The sequence below is a fragment of the Pholcus phalangioides genome, unplaced genomic scaffold (assembly GCF_987345545.1).
Source record: "Pholcus phalangioides strain wild (caught in Gottingen) unplaced genomic scaffold, Ppha-v1.0 ptg000012l_1, whole genome shotgun sequence".
NCBI lineage: Eukaryota > Metazoa > Arthropoda > Arachnida > Araneae > Pholcidae > Pholcus > Pholcus phalangioides.
In genome coordinates, this window is record NW_028301605.1 from 3,156,407 (window position 1) to 3,178,633 (window position 22,227).

The following is a 22,227-nucleotide window of genomic DNA, read 5'->3' on the forward strand; positions in this document are numbered from 1 at the left end:
AAAAATTATCAAATCATTATATCCAGTTCAGACTCTGCTCACAAGTATGGTCATTTAAATAACCTTATCACTGGGACAACAGGACGGTTGATTTATCCTATCAATCTATACGAAATGGCGATTATGTATAATAACCAGCAAATGATCATGTTTACCAATGACACTAGGAAATTATACATAACTGCCAGTAAAAGTGATTAATTTAGGAAAATTTATCAAACTTATCAAAATGATCGGTGATTGTGCATAGTAACTATTACTTAACCATACATACACCTAGTGCACATTCCTAGAATGTATTATTCACAGTATTATTCTTATTCACAGAATTTCCAATGAATCAGCACATGCCAGAATCGGTGTTCTGAGTGTATATGTGGCCCTAACGTATTTACGTTGCCAAGTTGTGCTTGTTTTGTGTTCATGCTGCCATCTGTCTTTCATTTTCTGAAGTAAAGATGGAAACGATCAGATTTTCATGTTAAGTTAGTATCATGTTGTAGGTCTGCCGAGAGACCTTTTCAAATGGGAGACCAGCTCGCATTAGCGCCTTGAAGCTAGATAACCACAGAAAATCAACATCAGCAGACCATCACTGTGCCGTCAACAGGGTTTGAACCTGCATCCTAAGAATGAGAGTCCAGCATGATGTCCACACGACTGCATAGTAACTGGTTGTTATGCGGATTTATCGCATTTATCGTAACATATATTTCTTTTAGGTGAAAAATACAAAAAAACAACTCAAATTTGGAATTATGATAGAGATGCCAAGAAAATTTCTAAAATTTGTGAAATGTTACTTGAATAAGTGAGCGCTATATCCTATATAAATGCTTTTAATACAAACTTTGGAACAGTACGACTACAAAGATGAACACATATTATTAGGAGAGATGGGCAAAAGTTCAATGAAAGTCTCGAAATCTTCTGCTTCTATTCTCGGATTCAGCTCTTGCGTGTCTACCCTATAAAATAGGAGAGAGCAGAGCAGAATTTAATCTATATGTATAAAATAATATCTTCTGACTGATTCGTGATTGCTGAGTTGAAGCTATAAATATGAAATTTGGTCAGTGGCTTCATTTTATGATGTAAAGACTCACTAAGAAGAGTTTTTCTCTCTTCAGAATTTGACCATTAAAGGCTGCACACACAGTAGGATGACCAAGAGGTAGGAGAGCATAGAATAAAAACTAACGATGAAAATAATTATATTGTATTGTTCTACACAGCACATATTCAAAAAGGCGAGACAAAAGAGAAAAGCCACTCAACAAGGTGTGAGACTTGAACAAACACGCTTGTTTTCACTTTGATCTACTGTGATTGGTCTGTTTTTTTCTCTTTCTCTCTTTAATAAAAAAAAAATTGCAGACCTCTCCAGTCCTTTTCACTATATTTTTCTCCTGTACTACATGCAGACATCTCTTCCTCTAACCCAAACAATTTTTTCTTCCTAGTAGCAATTCTTGTACCACATACCTCTTCGTCCCACTATGTGTGCATACTGGGGGGGGGGGGTTTCCAATGATTATATAGAGCAATTATGCCAAAAACCACTGAAGCTGTAAATATCGAATTTGGTCAATATTTTTATTTTATAATGTAAAGGGATCCTAATGGGGGGGGGGGGGGGAGAGAGAAAGGTTCAAAAGATATAAAATCATGCTGAGCCGAAACCGCTGAAGCTATAAATATGAAATTCAGTCAGTATTTTTATTTTGTAATGTAGAGACTCATCAAGGAGTGATTTTTCAAAATTTAACCTCTAAGGATTTTTTTGTTATACAGGGTGTTCCATGTAAATAAAGATTCAAACTTTGAGGCCCCTTTCACATGGAACGGATGCGGGACCTCATGCCCTTTCACACGAGCACTAAAGGGGCGGGCTAAACACCCGTTTTTTAGATGCCAATCTTTAGTTTGAAATTCGTGCATAAAAAAACTATTTTTTTTCGTAATTTTTGTAATTATTTTTCTCCTTCAACCTCGATTCAGTGCCCATAGGCAGCCTAGAGCATTCTTCAGAGGTTTAATCTAGAGCTCCATAGAATATGGGTATAAAGATGCCTTCATTCCAATCTTCACAAGTAGTCAATGGGAGAAAATATCTTAAAATATTTTCAAAAGACTTTGAAAATAAAAATTTGTCTTTTCGGTAAAATATGAAAGAAAAATTCCAAAAACATCCAATTTTCAAAAAATCCAAAACACCAATGTTCCAAAAAAAAAAAAAAAAATCAGGAGATATCAAAGACTTTGCAAGTAGAAAAAAGAGGAAATGGGGGTGGAGACTTTCAAAATGCATGTGCTTAGAAATATTCACATCACAATGCTGTCTTAGGCCGGGATTACACTATAAAAGTTTTGTAAAAGCTCTTTGATAAAACGTGAAAAATTCCACCAATAAGAACACCGGTTGCATTTGCTTGAATGCAACCGATGCGCCTATTGGTTGAATTTTTAAACTTTTATAAAACTTTATAGTGAATTTTGGCCTTAAGCTCAGATTACACTATAAAAATGTGACAATAATTCTTTTCCATCAGTTTTGGATGTTCTCTACTCCCCCTCAAACTGTGAACCTCTATCTATGGGACACCTTGCAAATGGAATGTAATAACATGAGGAGGAGTGTGTAGAGACTGAAGAGTAATATACAGCAGAACTTCGGTTTCAGAGTGTTTCGCAAGACGAACAAAACTTTTGAATAAATTTTGACTATAAATGAGTGAAGATCCACATAATGAGCAAAAGTTTTTGCATTTTGTCTACTCGGTTTCACGAGATCAAAAATGAACCATTGGTTCTTTGCTTTCATCCATACACATATTGTGGGATTATGCATAATCTTCAGCAAACAGAACAAACCTTACCCTCCAAGAGTTTTGAAGAAAACATTTCCACATCGTGCACTGCCTCACGATCATCGATAAAGACTGAGATGGGGTCACCAAGAGAGCTCCCAATTCTACTTGGGAGAAAACTGAGCTGATTGCATTATTGAACGTTACTTCAAGGGTTTAGCTCATAAACAGAAGCCATTTGTCAAAGAGATTGTGACCTGGGGATTGGAGGTGAACGAGAGGACGACATTCAAGAACAAGTGTAGTAACATATCCAGGAGTTGACCACAGAAGAAATGATGGTTCTTTACGCGCAACAGCAGCAGCTTATGGACAAAGTTGATAGGTTTTGACACCTGACAGAAAAAACTTTATATATAAAAAATTCCTTTGAAAATAAATATGTTAATTGTGTGTAATGCCTAAAATTATATTACATCTGTAAATAAATAAAAGAATCATAAGAATCAAGGTTGCGGTAGCCCAGGTCGATAAGATACTCACTCTAAGTACCAAAAGATGTTTAGAGGTGTTGCGGATTCGATACCCAATTCGTCTGTGTTAGAAAACTTTCCTGATACAAGGGTACAACAGAAACGGCGACCACAGAAAAAGATTGTTACCACAGGGAGTCCCATATGGTGGTGGGGGGGGGGGGGGGGTGGTGTCAGTGCAACCTCTCAATGAGTATGAAAAAGTCTGCTTCGGAATCAGCAATAAATAAATTGTAGGTCCCAGTGTAATTAGCCATCGTGGGCAGAAAATGACTGCGGTGCGACAAAAATGATCAAATAAAAGAATCAATTTATTACTATATTCGTAATATAGCTTAATATATGTATATTTAAATAATTTTCCCCTCTAGAATTATCTTAAACAATGTAATTATCATTATACTTATCTGTGGCGCACTATTTTTCTAACAAATAAGTGCCTGAAAAAGTTTTACATGCTATAAACACAAACATTGAATTTTTATTATTGCTAAATAATCTAGAAAATTCTAGTGCCAGAAACAATGTTCTTACAGGGCATAGTAGTAGCATATATATTTCAAGCACACACAGAATCAAAGGACTGACTAATGTGCACATTGATATGGCTCTAAACAGGACAGAAAACAACAGAAAAAATTAGCAGATGCTTGTCAGTGCTGATTGGATATGAAGCTCTGAAGAAACTCCCCATCTTCTTAGTACAACAGTAACAATGTCTAATCCCATGATTTCTTGAAAGGGAATTGTTTTCCAATGTTGTATCTCAAGTGGCAAAACTAGCGATGCTTTGGCTAGCGAGTCTTGTTAGCTAACCTTTAATCAAAAGAGCATTTTCAAACTTTATACAGTAAAACCCCTCTTAATGGACACCCCTCAATGTGGCAACTCCCTTCTTTTATAGACAAATAATAATTTCTAAGTGTATAATAAAATCATGCTTTTCAAACTCCTGAGTAATGGTCTCTTTTACGGACAATTTTTTTTGCCCCACCGATGCCCGCAAAAAAGGTTTTACTGTATTTGCACTAAGAAATCTTATTTTGTGAATAAATTAGTAAAGTCAGTTATGTATTGCTCTAATGGAAACTATGCTAACTTAGTTTAGCTACCGAATAAAATCTTGCCAAGACTAAAATTTAGAGTAAAATAATTAATATTTTGCACTTAATAATTGTGACAAATCAATATTTTGAACTGTAAAACATTGTATTCTGCATAAAAAAAACTATATTGTTTTTCAATATATTTAATGATATCACATATCCAAAAAAAAAAAAAAAAATACATTGATTGCAAGTTTTGGCAGTTTAAACAAGTTTTCGACAGTAAACTTGTTCTTGACTCTTGCCATGTCAAAAACCAAACCCTGCTTATGGATGGACTAGAGGAAGAAAGAAATAAGGATGAATTCCCTAATTGACATGACATTAGAGAAAGATGTTTAAAACTGAAGTCGTCATGAAAAATTTTGGAGAAAAAACACCCAAATAAAGCTGTAGCAGCGCACGAGCAATGAATCTGTCCAACAACAATACAATTTTCCATATTAACAAAATCCTCAAAAGGAAGACAAAGGAGGCAAGTGAAATTGGATAGGTTCTTTTATGAAGTCACTCAAAAAAGGAGAAAAAACAATATTCATCACATTGTTGTGCCATACTATAGACTAAATGCTGTTTTTATCAGTAATTTTTATGTCAATGAATGATTAGGGCAATCATGGGAGAAATTTCACAAAACGGGAAAAATATACATTACACACATAACATAAAACTTTGTGAACATTGGATACATACCTGGTAATATCCAGTGTGATAGCCAGCCATATACCATGCTATAAGCATTGATCCCAAGTCGTCATCAAGACTGGAAACCTCTCCATTTACCGGTGAAGGAAGATGTTGGCTCTAGACAAAGAAAGGAAAAAATATTAAGTTTCTTTAAACAGAGTAAAGTTAAACTCAGTTTATGACAAACAAAATTTTTGCTCCCATCCCATAGGATGTTGAAAGATCAGATGTAGCACACTGAAATTTCAATTCCTCAAAGTTTGTTATATGTATAATGGGACGACAAGATATTTTAATCTTATGTAATTTTCATTAAAAATGCTTCAACTTGCCAGCAAATATCCAACTGTAGTGCATCCTATTACACATTCTTTCAAACTGAAGGCATGTTCAATCACACACAGTGGAAACGCTACTGAACATAAAATCAATATCACCAATCCAGATCACAGATATGATACATAGTCTATCCTTTAGCAGAATATTGACAATGCAATGAGGACGAATTGCAATTTACAAAATACTAATATGTTTTGGCACTCATGAGTGCCGTTATAAAGGTGGAAAAACAAACATGTTCTGTCCCAACAAAAAACACGGGCAGAATGACGTGGTCAGTCATGCTTATAACAAAATAAGTTAATATGAAGTATCGGTTATAAATTTTTTTTTTTTCATTCCAGTGAACCTGCAAAACTAGGGAGTTAAAAAATATCACTTATAACAAACTGTCAATTTTACGAGTATTTGCTATAACAAAGCTTTATGCAAGAATGTTCTTTTTATAGGATAAACTTTAAAAAAATCTGAAATTCTCTTTCAGCTACTGAGTTTGAACAGAAAGTATTGTTTTGTACTATTCCAGAGAAAGGTTACATATGGGTGCATCAAGTCAGTGCCATCTATAGCTAGATGAAGATATATAGTTATAAACAGTGCTAGTTCTGTTGATTCCCAGAACTGCTTGAATAAAGAGCGATCAGCATTTCATTCATGTCACCATTTCTCAGTTGGTTTTTGTAAATGTTTGATGAACCATTTACAGCAGTGGTTTTTTCAGTTTGTCACTCACTGCTCCCTTCCTTCTGTCAATGTTTATCTACAGCTCTCCAGAATAGTTTGATAACATATCATTTCAAAGCACTGAACAAGCACACACCAATGGCAACAGCTTGCATCTGACATAGGTTGGTGACTTACAGTATATGGAAGGGGGTCTATAGTAATATTTTATTCAAACCTATATGAATATTGTTAATATTTGTGACACAAATGAATCATTTTCATTCCAATAATAATTAAATTTTCGTCTATCTGAGGAGCACTCCTTGTCCTGTGATAGATTGAGAAACACAGCTTCAAGTGGATTTCTCTCATGAAACTTGAGTACTTATCACATATCAGTTATAGCTAATACTACTACTTGACTGTACATGTACCTCATATACATTTCCCCTGCTGAATTTCTAACAAACTAGTGCATGTGAGAAAGCGTTGTGTATGGATATGCATGGCCCTAACATATTTATGTTGTTAGACTTGTGCTTGTTCCGCATTATATTGGTTATAGCGAATGTCGGACATTGCAAATGTTGTTCATGTTCCTATGGGACTTTCACATATTCAGACACGGCTGTATTGCTTTTTGTGCACATATAATAAAAATTAGAAGTTAGAGGGAATGCTACTAATGAACAGGAAGCATTAAACAAAAAATTAAAAGGAAACTACCCATTCATCACATTAAAACTTTCACAAGTTAAAGTTGAAAGGATTGTTGGACAGTATTGTGTATTGCACTGCTCTTTTCAAGAAAAATTACAATTTTATTCTTCATAAAACACATTGTATTTTACTCCAAAATTGTTAGGAAATTTTACACAAGGAATTCTATTGTGGAGACAAGGAATGAATTGGGTGGCGGGGAAGATCTTGATTATTTTATGTGAAAAGTTTTATGCCACATATTTGCCCGCAATGTGTGCAAATATGATAGCTTTTCATTTTCACTGTCCACCACTAGGATGAATTTTCATTTTGTTGCTTAACTTTTGAGTAACAGTGTATATATAATCAATGGGCTGCTATTTTTATATCTCAAGGATTCTCTGTTAACTGAGGTTCCTGATATCCAAGATATCTTCAATACCTACACTCCATAGTCATCTGAGGTTCTTCTGAACATTGCACACTTACCGGCATAAAGGTATGTTCATAAGGAAAATTCCTATGGCGATCACGGCTGGACCTTCTGTGTCTCATATCCCCACAGTCCCCTGACGCATCCGGTTTCGCACGTGATGGATGATGGCGACTCTGTGATGGTGTCAGATCATTTTCGGATGCTGTCATAGAGCTGGGATCAGAGCTGTAGCTGCTGCAGACTTCATCAGCAACCGATGCCTATGGAGAAAGATCAAAGTTCTATAAATTTATTGCATTGGTCTTTGGTCAACATCAATTAGACTTTTCCATATGATGTTCAACTTTTTAATTTTTCTTAATTTCCCTCAATTGGTGCACACACACCTCTCTGTGTAACAGAAGTGTCAAATTCAATTGGGCTCCTGGGAAATTTGCTTTAAAATTACCTTTCATGTGCAGTCAATTATTAGAAATTAGTACAGTCAAATCCCATTCAAACGAATACTGTTATAGCGAAATTCTCGTTTCAACAAACACTTTTCTAATCCTTCAGATAAGTTTACATAAAAACAATGTAAAAACATGGAATTCCTTTATAACAAAATTTCAATTTGACGAAGAAATTTCTAAGGTCTCTTGGAGTTCGCTATAACGAGATTCGACTGCATTAAAAAATCTGTTAATTAGTAATTAAAATTTTAATTAGAAATTAAAAACTATTTAAAAGATTTGAAAAATTGTTCAATAGGAGTCCAAGGGAAGTGCACAAGAATTATATTAAAAACCATAAAATTAATTCTACCTACAAACCCATCAAGATTTTCATTGCTTTACTGTTGACATAGAAAAATAATTGAGACTATTCTCTTCTGAATGCCTTTCGAGCAAACCCACAATTCCCACTTAAACTTGCCTGAAAGATATTTGAGGCATCTGGATTATGTGAAGTTCAAACTGCTTGTTACAGGCTTGAGAACACTGCTGCTTATTTCCAACTCTTTGTAGCAAAGGACCTGCTGATAAATGGCGCGGTGGAAAAATTGCAGTTCAGGAATTTCCAGAATGCAATTTTTCTTTTTAATTTTGCAGAAAGTCTTGAAACAAAATTTATATATTTTTTACCAGCTATTGCTGGCATACCATCCTTTCTCACTGCTACGAGTTTGTTCATAGGAAATTGATATTTTTCTTCAGTGCACAATTTGGTAGATTTCATCACGACATAGGAAATATCTTCTTCTTTTGTGATTTCTTGGATAATAGAAAACCATTATAAAAATTCTCCAGTGACATTCACATTGACATCTCTCATAAGCTCAAAGAAACAGTCATTTGAGCCATGTCTTGAACACCTGAAATTTCATTGAGGGCTTGTTGAAAAACACTGCACATTTTAGAATATTACTTCCAACTGGTCACACAGATTATCACCTATTACTGTTATTTTTTCGACCACAATATGTCTCTGTATAAAAAATATCATGAAATGCTCACACATACTTGCTACATAACTAAAATGCTTGAAAATTTTTGTGAATATGTAGCGGCTTGCAACTGTAGATTCATTCAGATTTGCAATTTTTGACTTAAATTGTTTTTTTTTTTATTAAAAAGAATATTTTTTGAATCTTGTTGAGATGTGTGGAGGTCACGGGCTACCAATAGTTTCTTCAGAGACTGCATGTGCCCTGCGAGTTTGGCACCCCGGTTATAACAGCATCACTTTTTTGATCATCAAGAATCCTTTTCCCAACTACTGCTACTTAATTCAACACGCACCTCGTACACATGGCTCTGCAGAACTTTTAACGAGTCGGTGCATGCCTGTGCGATGTAACAGGGAAATCTGATATCCTTACATGGAATTGGTGATGCTCATTTAGTAAACATGCGCATGTGGTTTTTCTTCGTCCAATGTAGACATCAGCATGCATGGCAGAACAGATTTTGCGAATGAGTATGCATACGTGAATGCAGACATTGCTTCCTGCCAGCGAACAAGGAGGAAAGAAGGATCTATTCATATGTGAAATTGCTATTTTTTTTCCTTTCACTGTTTTAATCCAGAGCCTTTTCATTTTTTTTAGCAAGATATTTATTTTTTCTTCTGAAATTTGATTTTTGATGAATTTTTCCCCTAACTCATGTATGCAATGCTTAATCAATGAGAAGTAGATCTGCTTAGAAAATCAATGGAAACAGAATTAGAAATTTTCCTTTATGGGGGGGGGGGGGATTAGAGAATAAACCTTTAAATATTTAATGTTTGTTAGGTATGAAATTAATTGGAAAAGCTATGATTTCATTATTCCCTTTATAACTCAGCCCTACATTACTTGTTGCATGATTCCTACATAATAGAGCAGAGACCTTAGGCTGGGACCTTTGCCAAGTCTCAAGCCAGACTTTTTACGAGCCCTTCTATAGTAAATTTATAGCATGAAAAAATGAAACAGTATGATAATTGTCAGAGGGCTGGAGCCGTGTCAGCCCCAGCCATGTGGGGGCTACAACTCGTTGAACATAGATTATGTCCTGATTAGAGTATGGGAAAGTGGGGGGCATTTATCCAGAGCCCTAAAATTTAACCCTAGAATACTAACTAAAAAAAGCTGATAAAAACTGCATGTTAACTGCCTATACCTCTACGTCTCGGAGACGTAGAGTTAATATTCTAGGATTAAACAAAATATGTATTCCACTGGCTGACCTTATATATATATATATAGTTGCCATCCCTCCCTCTCATGTTAAATTCTGTTGCTTTTCTTTGATTCAGTAAAAATATATCATGGGCAAAAGAGTGCAATTATTTGCCCCCCCCCCTCCCCAAAGGAGCCTGTAACTGCTCATATGCTCGGTAGCATATCAATATATCATATTGTCATAAAGTTGGCGATGTGTCACGATGTAGAATTTTCAATATCGCCCAGTCCTAGTGGGAAGTTAGTGTTTGTGATCACTTTTGTGTTTGCAGGTCTGCTCGCTCTGTGAACTTTCAAGAAAAGCTAGAGAGTGAAAAATTTGTCTCCTTGTCAAATATAAGCCACCTCATCGGGCATTGTCTGTGGTGGCCTTTGCATTTGTATAACGGTATTAGGACAAAAACATGGAGCTATCAAGTGATAACTGTAATCATCGATAAAATACAGGCATAATCTCCACTCAAATGAAATGCCAGAGGAGAGATGGAGACTTACCTCTTTTTGGCAAGCAATGAAACTTGATTCAGATTCCTTTCTCTCTGGCTGATTTCCAAGCGCTGGCTCCAAGTCTTTCAGAACCACAACTTCCTCGTTGTCATAATTTGTATACTTAACCAAGCAAGTTCCGTCATCATATATTTCCAATATCATTGCTTCATACATCAGACCATCCTCGGAATATTGAGCTCTACATAAGTCTCCAACAAACCACTAAGGGAAAAATATAAAGTTTAAAATAAACAATCATTTGAAATATCAAGCAAAGTAATAAACAAATTCTTCATTTTTTCAGTAAAATTTCAATATAAAGAGTGATGATCAAATAGTTAATGTTAAGGATAAAAAAATATCTGGTTATAGTGAATTCAGAACCTTCATTATAACGTAAACAAAATTCACCAAAAATGTTAGTCTCTCTCTCTCCCCCTTGTAAAATCCAACTTAAAGGATGGATTACCATCACTTATGATTGCACATGCTCCTCGTAAACATTACTCTAAAGTACTTTTAACAAAGAATGGACCCAGAAAAAGTGAATTTTTTTTTAACCTCTTCTTTCATATTTTCAGGCTTTCCTACCAAACACACATAGAATATGTGGCAATTTTATTAGACCTTTGCCTCTCCTAGTGACTGAGAAACCATGGTCACAGCCAGGACTTGCAAGAAAAAGTATCTTCAGATTGGCTGACCAAATAAAAACTTTCCGATTGGTAGATAAATTTTAATGATTCAATGAAGCCTGCAGTGAGAACTTTAATTGTTCAACCAATTGGCAAAACTTTTTACAAAATTCTACGCAAAAACATCTTTGAGACTCAACTGCTGACAGCCAATTTCATGGCAGCAGCCCTGTTCATATTGAAATGAAATAATCTAAAAGACTAGCATAACACAGATATAGGGAATTTTCTACACTTTATAACCTGAAAAAGCAAAAAATTGAAATTTGTTTATAACAAGTCTATTATAAAATTGAAAATGTTTCCAGTGATTGTGAGCTCTTGTTATAACAAACTTTTACTGTAACTGTATTCTTGCACAGGTTCTTAAATTTTGCCCTTGTTTCAAGGGTTGAGTATATTAATAACACACCATTATATCATAAATTATTGTTATTTCCAATCAATCAAGTTTTATACACAATGCAAATTGCATGTAATACACTAATTTCAAAATTAAAAGTACCCCTACCTGCAAATTAGGCTGCATGGCCTTAATCTGTTTCTCCCTAGAAAGCTTGCCCTGAGAGCGTGCAAGGCTATCCAAACCAACTTCTTCTTCATTGTCATAACCAAGATACTGAACAATGCAGACACCATTCGCTTCATCTATTTCGAGGATCACAGCTTCATAAATGAGACCATCTTCAGCATATGGAGCTTGACAATAATCTCCAACTTTCCACTGAAATAAACATTAAAGACTGGAACTCAAAGCCAACATGTTGTCTGTCGAATAATGCTCTGATGATTTTGCAGGCCCATTTATGAATGATTCCAATCTTCTTAACATGCATATTACTATGTTCTACAGAATATTTCTTACCAAACTCTTGCTTATAAAACACAGTTATCATTTATTGCTCATTTTTGGAACTAAACATTTTTTATTGCACTGATTATTTCTCCCATGGTATGAAATGTATTCCTTCAAATGGGAATTATTATAGTAACAAGCTGTCTGTCCTAAGCGATTCTGCTTTTATCTAATTTGCTGACACAAAACAATGTCCCTAAAGATTTGCTTGATGAGTGCAGGGCCGAAATTAGAGGGGAAAAAAGGGGGACTTCCTTGGCTGCCAAATTTTAGACTGGAACAAATGTTTCTTTAGTTTTAGAGGCGGGGGCAAAACTAGTTTGCCAGACCCCTTCCCCCCACCCTCAAAATTCATAGTTATGGCTCCGGATCAGTGGAAACCACTCAAACTTGACTCACAACTCACACTTGAAGAAAGCACCATTAAGGAGCAATGTATGATCAGGCTTTGCCACACTTCTCAGGTTGCTCAGGACAGATGCAATCCAGAAAATGACAATTTTGTTCTTGAGGACAGAACAGGAAACAAGGAGCACTTGAAGAAGCCTTATTTAGATAATTTGCTTTCATTCGTGAGAACCCTGTTATCGCACAGAGCTTAAGATGCTCTAAAAGAAGAGACAATGATTTCTAATGGTACTAACTTTGTGGTCTGCTTACATGGATCAAACATAATCTTTAGTTATTTTGTGTCATCATTTGAGGCAAAAGCAGAACCACAAGACAGATTAGGAATCGTTGCAAAATAAGATGACTTCTGAATGCTGTACAAGTACTGGTAAATGTGTACAAAACCATTGACTAAAGTTACAATTTTGAAAATGGTTGTGTATCATTTAATTCTTCAAATTACAAAATTCTATGCAATATACCCGAACTTTTTGATCCTACTATGCATAAGCTAAAGTTAAAGGATAGAAAACACAAAATAAATAGACTGCCGTAATAGTACAATTGGAAACAATAAAAATATATCGGAACTTACATTTTTCTTTTTCTTTGATTGGATTTTACCATTCATATTTGCCATGGCTTTCTTCTTTGCTTGCTCCTGAAAAAAGAAGACCCAGTGTTTCAATAATATTCATCTTCTCTGCAGAGAGCTAGCAGACCTTGGGCATGATACTGACATGACATGAAAATTCCAGCACATTTACTCATTTTCACTTAAAAACGTGGAAGGCAGACGGAAGCACCAACAAGAACATAAGATCAGCATATAACCCTGATAACATAAATATGTTAGGGTCACACATGTAAATGCACACACACACCACCAGGCATACACAGATTTGTTATAAAGTTTGCAGAGGAAGGTGCACGAGCTCCAAGGAAAGATTGAGATATTCATTGCTTTTGTAGTCTGGCGGTCTAGGAGGGCATTCACCCGAAAAGTGAAATGATGTAGGTTCGATTCCCTGCAAGGGCAATTGAATTTTCTCTTTCCTAAATATATCTTCACATCAGCCAGCTGAAAGAAACCTTCGTATGGATAGCAGAGAGTGACATCATCCTCGGATAAGTCACCATCTGGTGGCAAGGTCAGCAATTGTGACCTTTGGCGTGAGTTAGGTCCCGTTCAGTGCACACAAGCTCTAAGGAAAGATTGAGATATTTGTAGTCTAGTGTCCTAAAGCGTTCACCTGGAAAATGAAAGGACGTGGGGTTCGATTCCCCGCAAGGGCAGTTGAATTGTCTCTTTCCTAAATATATCTTCACATCAGCCAGCCGTTAAAAACCTTTGTAAGTTATTTTTTACTGTTCACATATTGAAGCTTAAAAATATTATCATGCACTAAACCTCTTAGAAAATGAAATTTTATATCAATATGTTCAGTTTTATAATTTTCAATGGGAGATTTAGAGAAACCTAGCTGCTTGATTATCACATAACAAAATGCTAGAATTTGATTCAAAATTGAATAAATCCTTACATTCCTCTAGAATTCTAATATAATCCACATTAATTTTTTAGCTGCTTCAGTTAGTTATATATTCAGCTTCCATGGTAGACAATGCAATACATTCTTGTTTAAATGTATGAAAAGAAATGGCCACTCTTCACCAATAAATGAGATAATTCCACCCATGGATACTCTATCATCTCAATTTGAGGCAAAATCATAATCATTAAAACATTAAGCACATTCAATTTAGAAAGATCTAATTTGTATTCTTTAGTACAAGAAACATGTCCTAAAAGCTTTAATAAACAATTCCAGTGTACAAAACCAAGATTTCCCTCGGAATTCCGAAAGAATGTTTATGGCATAACTTATATCAGGTTGTGTATTGCCTGCACTATATAAACAACCAATAGTATTTCTGTATGGTAAACATGACATTTCTCTAATTTCAGCTTCAGTCCTTCGACACATTTCGGTTTAGACAAAACTATACCCTTCGCGATAGGTAAACATGAAATGGACTTGAGAACTTATTGTACATTTCACAATTTTTATTGATATAATCAGTTTGATGAATAAAAAGTTTTCCATCACTTTCCTCAAAGTTAATGTCTAGTAATTTCTTGATAATTTCTTCAATTATATTAGGATCTCTACCAGAAATCACCCCCTAAGCAGAATGTTTTGTGTTGTTCTGCAATGAGCCTTCCGCTGACTGGGAATGTTCTGTAGTTACCATTTATTATTAATTTTTTCTACATTTTTCTCAAAATTCTTTCTGATTGTTCTTTAGTAGCACTGATTGTTCTGCAACGTACGTCACAGATTTCTGCATATTCTGCTTTGGGGGAAATCACAATGTCACAGACATATAGCAGCAATAAAGCATTTTTCTGATGTAAATAAACATAATTACACCAATTGAGAGTTTTGAAAAAGTCCAATTTCTCAAGAACATTATGAATTTCATAGAACCCCCCTCTCTCTCTCTTACTTTGAGACGCAATCACTATAAAGACTTATTAAGGCGACAAATATAATTTGGATGTTCATCATTAACGAAACCCTGAGGTTGGTACATATACAACTTTTCATTCAGATTGGAATACACGTTACGTTTACAAGCACAAGTTACGTTCAATTGACAATTAGCCCACCCTAACCAATAAAAAAAAAAACATTTTTATAATAGAAAAGCTTAATACAGGCTGAAAACTCTATCATAAGTTCCACCCTTATGTTGTTTATAGCCTTGGGCAAATAGCCTTGCCTAACATCTGACAATTTCACCCATGCTCATTCTTTTTGATAGTGTATACCCATCTATTACCTAGGATTTAGCCATTCTGGGGGTTTGGGGGAACTAATGCCAAAACTTCACGATTTTTCATCATTTGAATTTCATTTTTCATAGCAGAATGACATTTACCCCATTCAGGATTGAGAAGCTTCTCTAAAACTTGGGAATTTTAGAACTCATATGACATGTGCTTTCTAGATTATCCCTCTTTAATGACACTTCCTAAATAGATTAGAGTTGTAAATTAATCCACAGATTAAGTTTGTTCAGGCGAAATAATATATGAGTTTTTATTAAATGCCCTTTTCCTGGCTATTTTTTTATATAGATATATTTTAGAAATAAATAATTGAAAATTATTTTCACTTACCCACGTATTTCACTTCAGAGATATATATTATTTTTGTAAAACACGTTTTCAACATGATTAGTTTTTTATCAGTGTTGTTGCAAAACATGTAAAAATGTCCTTCTCCTGGCATTAGGTAACCAGAAGGAAGGGTTGATCTCTCGTAAGGGGTGGGGGGGGGGGGAGAAGAGGATCAGAATATAAAAAACTCAGATTTCTCGGTTGCAACATCAAGCTTAAATTTCCTCGAAAGACTTTGCTTTGAGAGTGCATCCCGTGCTCTAGCAAAACAAAGACAAATTAGAAATCTGTTGTCTTCATAAACTTGCTGAAAAAAAGAATGAGGAAACACAAAATAAATAATGCAATTGACAAAAATGTTATTCAGAGTATGAGTGCTTGTCCAACTCGAAAATTATCTACCAAAATGAGATGGAAAATGTTGCAATTGTCACACGAAATGATGAAACACACGAAATGACTCATCTTTCAACATAATGAAATTTAAATTAATTTTTTCCATGAATTTTTTAACAAACTTTACAGCTGCATATATTTCAGTTATTAGCAGGTGAAGAAGTGTCCCTAATAATGTTTTCTATAACTTTTATTTTATTTTTTTGTCCAGTTTTGTGAAAATGGCCCATGTTTAAATTGTAGCGTTGGTGGAATGGGGAAATAAGGATGTCCTGTTTCATTTGAATCACACGCACTCATAAAAATTTCAAAAGTATGATAACAGAGAAAAATTCACCTTAGCTGCAATCATGGCCTTGTCATATGCAGCAATCAGTTTGGAATCATCCCACTCGTTTTTATCTTCTTTCTGAAAATCAGCATTAAATGGAAAATAATGTTAGACTAATGAACCAAGGAACTACTGCAATAAAATCACATAGGTAGTTTGAATAACTAGATTTAAAATGTTTAACCATGCATTAGTCATGGTAATTAGCCAGCACCTCCTAGAGATAGAAGTCCTCTGCATGGGTTGCCATGTTCATCTGTAACGTCATTAAGACTACCTAGCAAGTTTGCCACATTTTGAACCACAGCATCCTGTTTCATTTCTTCCCGTTTTGGCATAGAATCTTCCTGGTTGGCTCACAAATACCGCATGGTGTGGGGCATAGAAATCGTCATTTGGAGCCTAATCGTTTCTTTTCCACACAACAATGATAGTGGCACATGCAGCCAAATTTCTTTGTATATTCCGAATGAGCATGGACTACTTGCTAACGTCACGAGCAGCATACAGAGGCCTTCTATCTCCAGGAGGTGCTGAATTAACACAAGTTGTGTTGTACCTTTCAAATACAGTCTATTCATGATAAATCAAACTCTGACAACTCGAGTATATATTTGTGTTTAAGTTAACTTTTACTCAATAAGTATTTTTCCATAATTTAATGTTAAAATTTTCCCTCAATTTGAAGTTTTCTTTAAAAGTTTTTGGGAATGAGAGAAATTTAAATACCATTTAGTAAAGACATTCAGCAATAGAATTTAGAAGATTCATTTGGCACAGTGGTTCCCAAACGTTTTGAAATGTAACTACCCTTTGACCAAAATTTTATCAGCAACCCCCTTAGATTAAGTGACTGTACATCGAGGTTTCCAGGACATTCCAAAGTTTTTGTTGATAAATGTGCATTATTTCCCATAATCAATGAAAAATTAATCAACATTTTTTTTCTTCAATGTTTAGTTATTAGAACTGTTTTATTATGACATTTAAAACTACCCACATGCTTTTTTATCTTTGATTCATGCAGACGTTGGGGGTGTCATTGAACATATAGCCGCAAGTTAGGATGAAATGTATATCTTGAGCATCGTAATAGCACAAAGTATTATCTGATGACTTGATTGCAGTTGTTAGCCATATCTCCAGACTTCAACCCCAATGAGCACGTGGGGGAAATTAATAGGAGGGGCAATTGTACCTCGTCACCCCAACCACCCTGGAATTGAAAACAGCATAGTTGAAAAAATTGGGGCTGATTGCCACAGAGACCTGTAAACGGCCTCTAGCAGTCGTAGTGACGGACTCACATTGCAAGGAACCGGGCCACTTTGGACATGCTGTAAATGCACAGCGGGACACTGATGTAATCTTTGAATGTGAAACTTAGTTCATTCTTAAAAATTAGGTTTGTGATCAGGAGCAACATCAGATGACTCAGAGGGTCATATTTGGCCAGCGTGTCATGGGTTTGAGTGTGTATAGTAGGAATAAATAACTATTTTAGGGGTTGCTGGTACACCATCTTGGTCCATATCAGTTTTTCTTTCCAGTCACTTCTGTTATGTTGCACCGCAAGCCTACATTTTAGGACGCCAAATATCGGTTAACAGGATTGCAACTAGATGCTTGGTCAGCTGGGGCAAGCACACATTTTTATGTCAGACACCAGACCCACCTGATCCTCTCTAGTTGCGGCTGTCAATTAATCAATTATTTTAATATTACATTATCAATATAATCATACATTTTAACGTAATCAATTATATAATTATCTATAATCAATTACAGAATGGATTATTATTTTTCATGTTACATAGATCAAAAATTTTAGTTTTCCTTTTTTCAGAAATAGCCATTCCTTCTTGAATAATGTCCAAATTTTTCCCAGTCTGATTAGCAGCCGTTGTTGGGTGGTTTTACTGTATCAAGTGCATTATTATATGTGCATATAACCTAAGGATTATTCCACAAGGATTTCAACCAGGGTCTTGGTGACCATTAAGGGTAATTAAACTCCATTTTCACTGGCTAGACTTCATTGAGATTTTGAATGTAAGATTATAGACCCCTCCTTGATATGCAGAAAAAAGCAACAAAGTTTGTCCTGCGGTCACTCACCACAAACCCCACCGTCACCACAGTGGTGGTCGGCTGAAGTTGGTTTCCTGTGGTCTATTTCCGCCTATGATGCTCGTTCCTCTAAGTCTCAAACTAATAAATTAACTCACATTGCCAGTAATTTGAGGTAACAACTCGCACTAACTGTTAGTCACATATAATGTGACTTTGCAATAATCAGCGAACCATTTAAAAACTATTTTCCTTTACTGTTAACCAAACCGTTTTAGACATAACAGTAACCACAAGGATACTGATTAGGTAATTATATTCAATTTTAATGCGCCGCAACTAATACAATGAAATTCAAAACCATTTTAAAATAGAGGTTTCTTTTCACTTCACAATTGACCACTTTAAAGAGTGGATGGGGGGGGGGGATTGAATTTGAATGTATGATTGTTATGAGCACATACCATGCCTCTCTTGTACAGCAATGACATGTGGCTCGCCATTGCGCCAAGATATTTGAGATTATACTGAAAGAAAAAAATGAGAGGAAACAACACTTTCTAAAATTCAAAAAATGTCCAACTTCACTGCCATAACCAACAACAACAATTGCAAAGTGGGAACTTCCCAATGACGGGGTCTTTCCGCCTTCCACTACTACAGCATTAGACAGGCGGCTACGACTGCTTGGACCATTTCCTGCTAGTTCAGATCACATTGAAATTTTGAAATTCATTTTTTTTTCTAATAATTTCTTTTTAGAATTCAAATCAAGAGACTATATGGATATTATGAACTCCGAAGGAAAAGTTTGTTGTCCGCCTGTGGGCATCGCCATTGTTGACTCGACACAAGGCCAACGAAGCTAGGGATCATGTGACTTTATCCGTCCGATCTAGGGAATATATTCCCAGCACGTCAGAGGGCATTGTGACACCCATGGCCCCCACATCCTGGAGTAGGGCCCCTAGGCTGGGATCTTTTGCGGGCCCCCCGACCAGACTTTCACGGGCCCTTTTATGGTGGATTTATAGCGTGAAAAACAAAAAATAATGAAAATTTATCCTGGGGCCCCAGGGCTGGAGCCTTGCCAGCCCACCCCTTTGTGGGGGCCATGGTGACACCTCGACCCAAAACCATCCCCTTGTAATGGGGACGGATAAAGTGTGACGTGATCTTTATCTTCATTGACCTTTCTTTCTTTCAAACGAGCACAACTATCACCACGAACAATTTACTACCTACTGCGTTGTGCGGGAAGTGTAAGTTATGTACCTAACAGTGCAAATGCGTATCTGGTATTTTGTATGATTTCTTAGTGCTGCCATCTATACTTCATAAGTAAAGTGAGTGAAGCGTAATGATTGCTCGCTGTGGCGAGACTTTCCAACGGGGAGATCGGCTCGCATTCGCACCTAGAAGTTGAGGACCACAGAAAACCAACTTCAGCCGGCAACCACTGTGATGCCAGTGGGGTTCGATCCCGGGACCTCGTGCGATGCGAGTCCTTCACTACATAGGCGGAGATAGACTTGGAAGTCTGGGGGGGGGGTACGATGATGATGATGATGTCAATTCATCTATACATATATGCATTAGATCAGTCGACTTCACCTTTGATGCTGAGGAACAATGCCCCCCCCCCGGTATCTCTTCTGCCCATGTTCCACTATGACCGTTCGACCACCACAGCAGTGCTTCGTTGACCTTGTGTTGAGTCATCCGTTCTGAGAGCTACACGAATTTTATCGCCCTTATACTACTTTAGTCTAATTTCCTTGAATTCCCATTCATGAAGTTCGTTGTCCTGTGTGCTGCAAACAAAGCAGAGTTGAGATCTTTTACTAAGCTTTGTCTGCAACCCACTGTGTTCCGACTCCTCTAATGCCTGCGTCGTTCTTTTCGTTGCTCACATTCTTGCGTACTCGGTCAATCTCATGATCACGCACTCTCTAGGTCAGTGGTTCTCAACCGGGGGCCATATGGCCTCAGGGGGCCCCTAGGATATTCCAGGGGGGCCACGGATGAAAATGTGGCAAAAGGGGAGCCAGGGCTACTGATACGGGGGCCACGAAGAAGTTTGTGGTATTAAATTTTTTTTAGTCACTCTGGCTAAAAAAAATTTAAAAATGCATAGAATATATTTTTCGCAATTTTACCCCCCTATTCAAGTAACATTAACATGAAGAAGAAAATAAAAAAAGCGTTGCATGTAATCTCGGTGGGTTTACGACTTGGGGGTGACAGTAGGCCCTGACACAAACTATAGAAAAGGTTTAAGCAAAATGGAGTAACTGTAAAGACAGAAAATTGTGAGCATTCGAAGACTTTTCATTAAAAGAGGGCTGCCATAAAGAAAGCGGACAAAGATTTGTTGACCATTCATTGACATTCTTTTGAGTGCTGGTAGTAAATGCAATCCAAGAAGTAAATGGGTGAAAAATGAAAGCTTTTAAAAAGTCCCCATCGTTTTCATACAATTACAGACGGATAGCCATCTAGTTTAGCTCAAAGCTATCTTCAACCGGCACTGAGTGGTCTGATCATTGATCATTTTTGTCGCAATTTTCCTATACTGCAAGAACAATGTTGTGGACATTAGAAAAGAAAATTCTAAAATGGCGTATGACCACATTTAAAGCAATTTAAATCCGTTTATTTGAGAGTCAGGGCATCTGCTGATTTTTCAGAAACGTGTAATAAATTCGCACGTAAGTCTTCACTTTGAAATGTCCACAACCGACCGGCTCAATGCGTATCTTTGTACTATCTGTCAACCTAAAATTTGTGGTTTTTAGTGTTGATAATACGCATACAAAACCAATTCAGCGACGCATTTTTCACAATCTGCAAAAACCTCGTGGATTTGATAGGTGGAAATGATGTCTAAATGCCAAAGATTTGGAGATTGAGTCAAAATGAAAATGTCAAATAATTGAAATTATGTACTTCGTACAAATGAAATATTTTAATATTGAAAGCTATATATAGACATTAATCGTGACCGTACTCAAACGTCTCATAAATGTGAAATTTTGTCATAAAACTGAGAGTGAGCCCGAATCCCCTTGCGCACAAATGAAATTTCATGGCATTTACGCACAACAGAGCCCCTCTTGGCCATTTTTCTTTTTTTCTCCCCACCCTTTCTTCCTTTTGTTTCCTTCCGAAATTCATAAAAGTAAAATGAAATAATCACTATAAAAAGGACTGTTTTCAGATCAAATTGCAAAAGTTCAATTACTTTAGTGGAAAAATATCAGATTTTTTCTAACCCCATTATAATGAACTCCAAGAGACCGGAGTAATAAAGAAATTTCAGATTTTTATATTGTTCCTATGTAAACTTATCCGGGGCATTAGAAAAGTTTTCGTTAAAACGATATTTTTTTTCCGTTATAACGGTATTCGTTAAAACGAGAGTCGACTGTATTTCGTCTCAAACTATTTTTTTTACGTGAATATGGCACTTTACTGGCGAGCCGTTAGTCTTAGAGACTTACCCAACTAGAAAAAGTATCCAAATCACGTGCCCAACTCAGATATGTCATTCATGTTATAAGGGGTTGTATAGTTATAAAATAAAATAAAAAACAACTCTTTATACCGTCCCCGTGTGCCAAAGAACCCAATTAAGACGTTTTTGCTCTGTCTTTTCCGAAGACAACCAAAATAATTTCACGTTTCTAACTGCAATATTCACCGAGATATGCGAATTCGAAAAATTGAGGAAATTTGGAGAAAAAAAAAAAACAGCATTAAATGCGGGTAGAATGGTTTCCTCGCATTTAATGATGTTTTTTTTCAACGTTCTTCGAATATCTCGT

General features: G+C 36.0%; 1 protein-coding gene across 1 annotated transcript; it reads right to left on the reverse strand.

Annotated features, from left to right (window-relative positions):
* Positions 1-823: 823 nt before the first annotated feature.
* Positions 824-19,023, reverse strand: Smn (survival motor neuron). The gene is made up of 8 exons (XM_089240042.1): positions 18,865-19,023; positions 16,337-16,408; positions 13,012-13,077; positions 11,682-11,894; positions 10,482-10,697; positions 7,333-7,539; positions 5,143-5,253; positions 824-968 (listed from the first exon to the last, which is right to left on the reverse strand). Exons 1-8 carry the CDS (start codon positions 18,901-18,903, stop codon positions 909-911), a joined length of 984 nt encoding a protein of 327 aa, XP_089096168.1. The 5' UTR covers positions 18,904-19,023; the 3' UTR covers positions 824-908.
* Between the last annotated feature and the right edge of the window lie 3,204 nt (positions 19,024-22,227).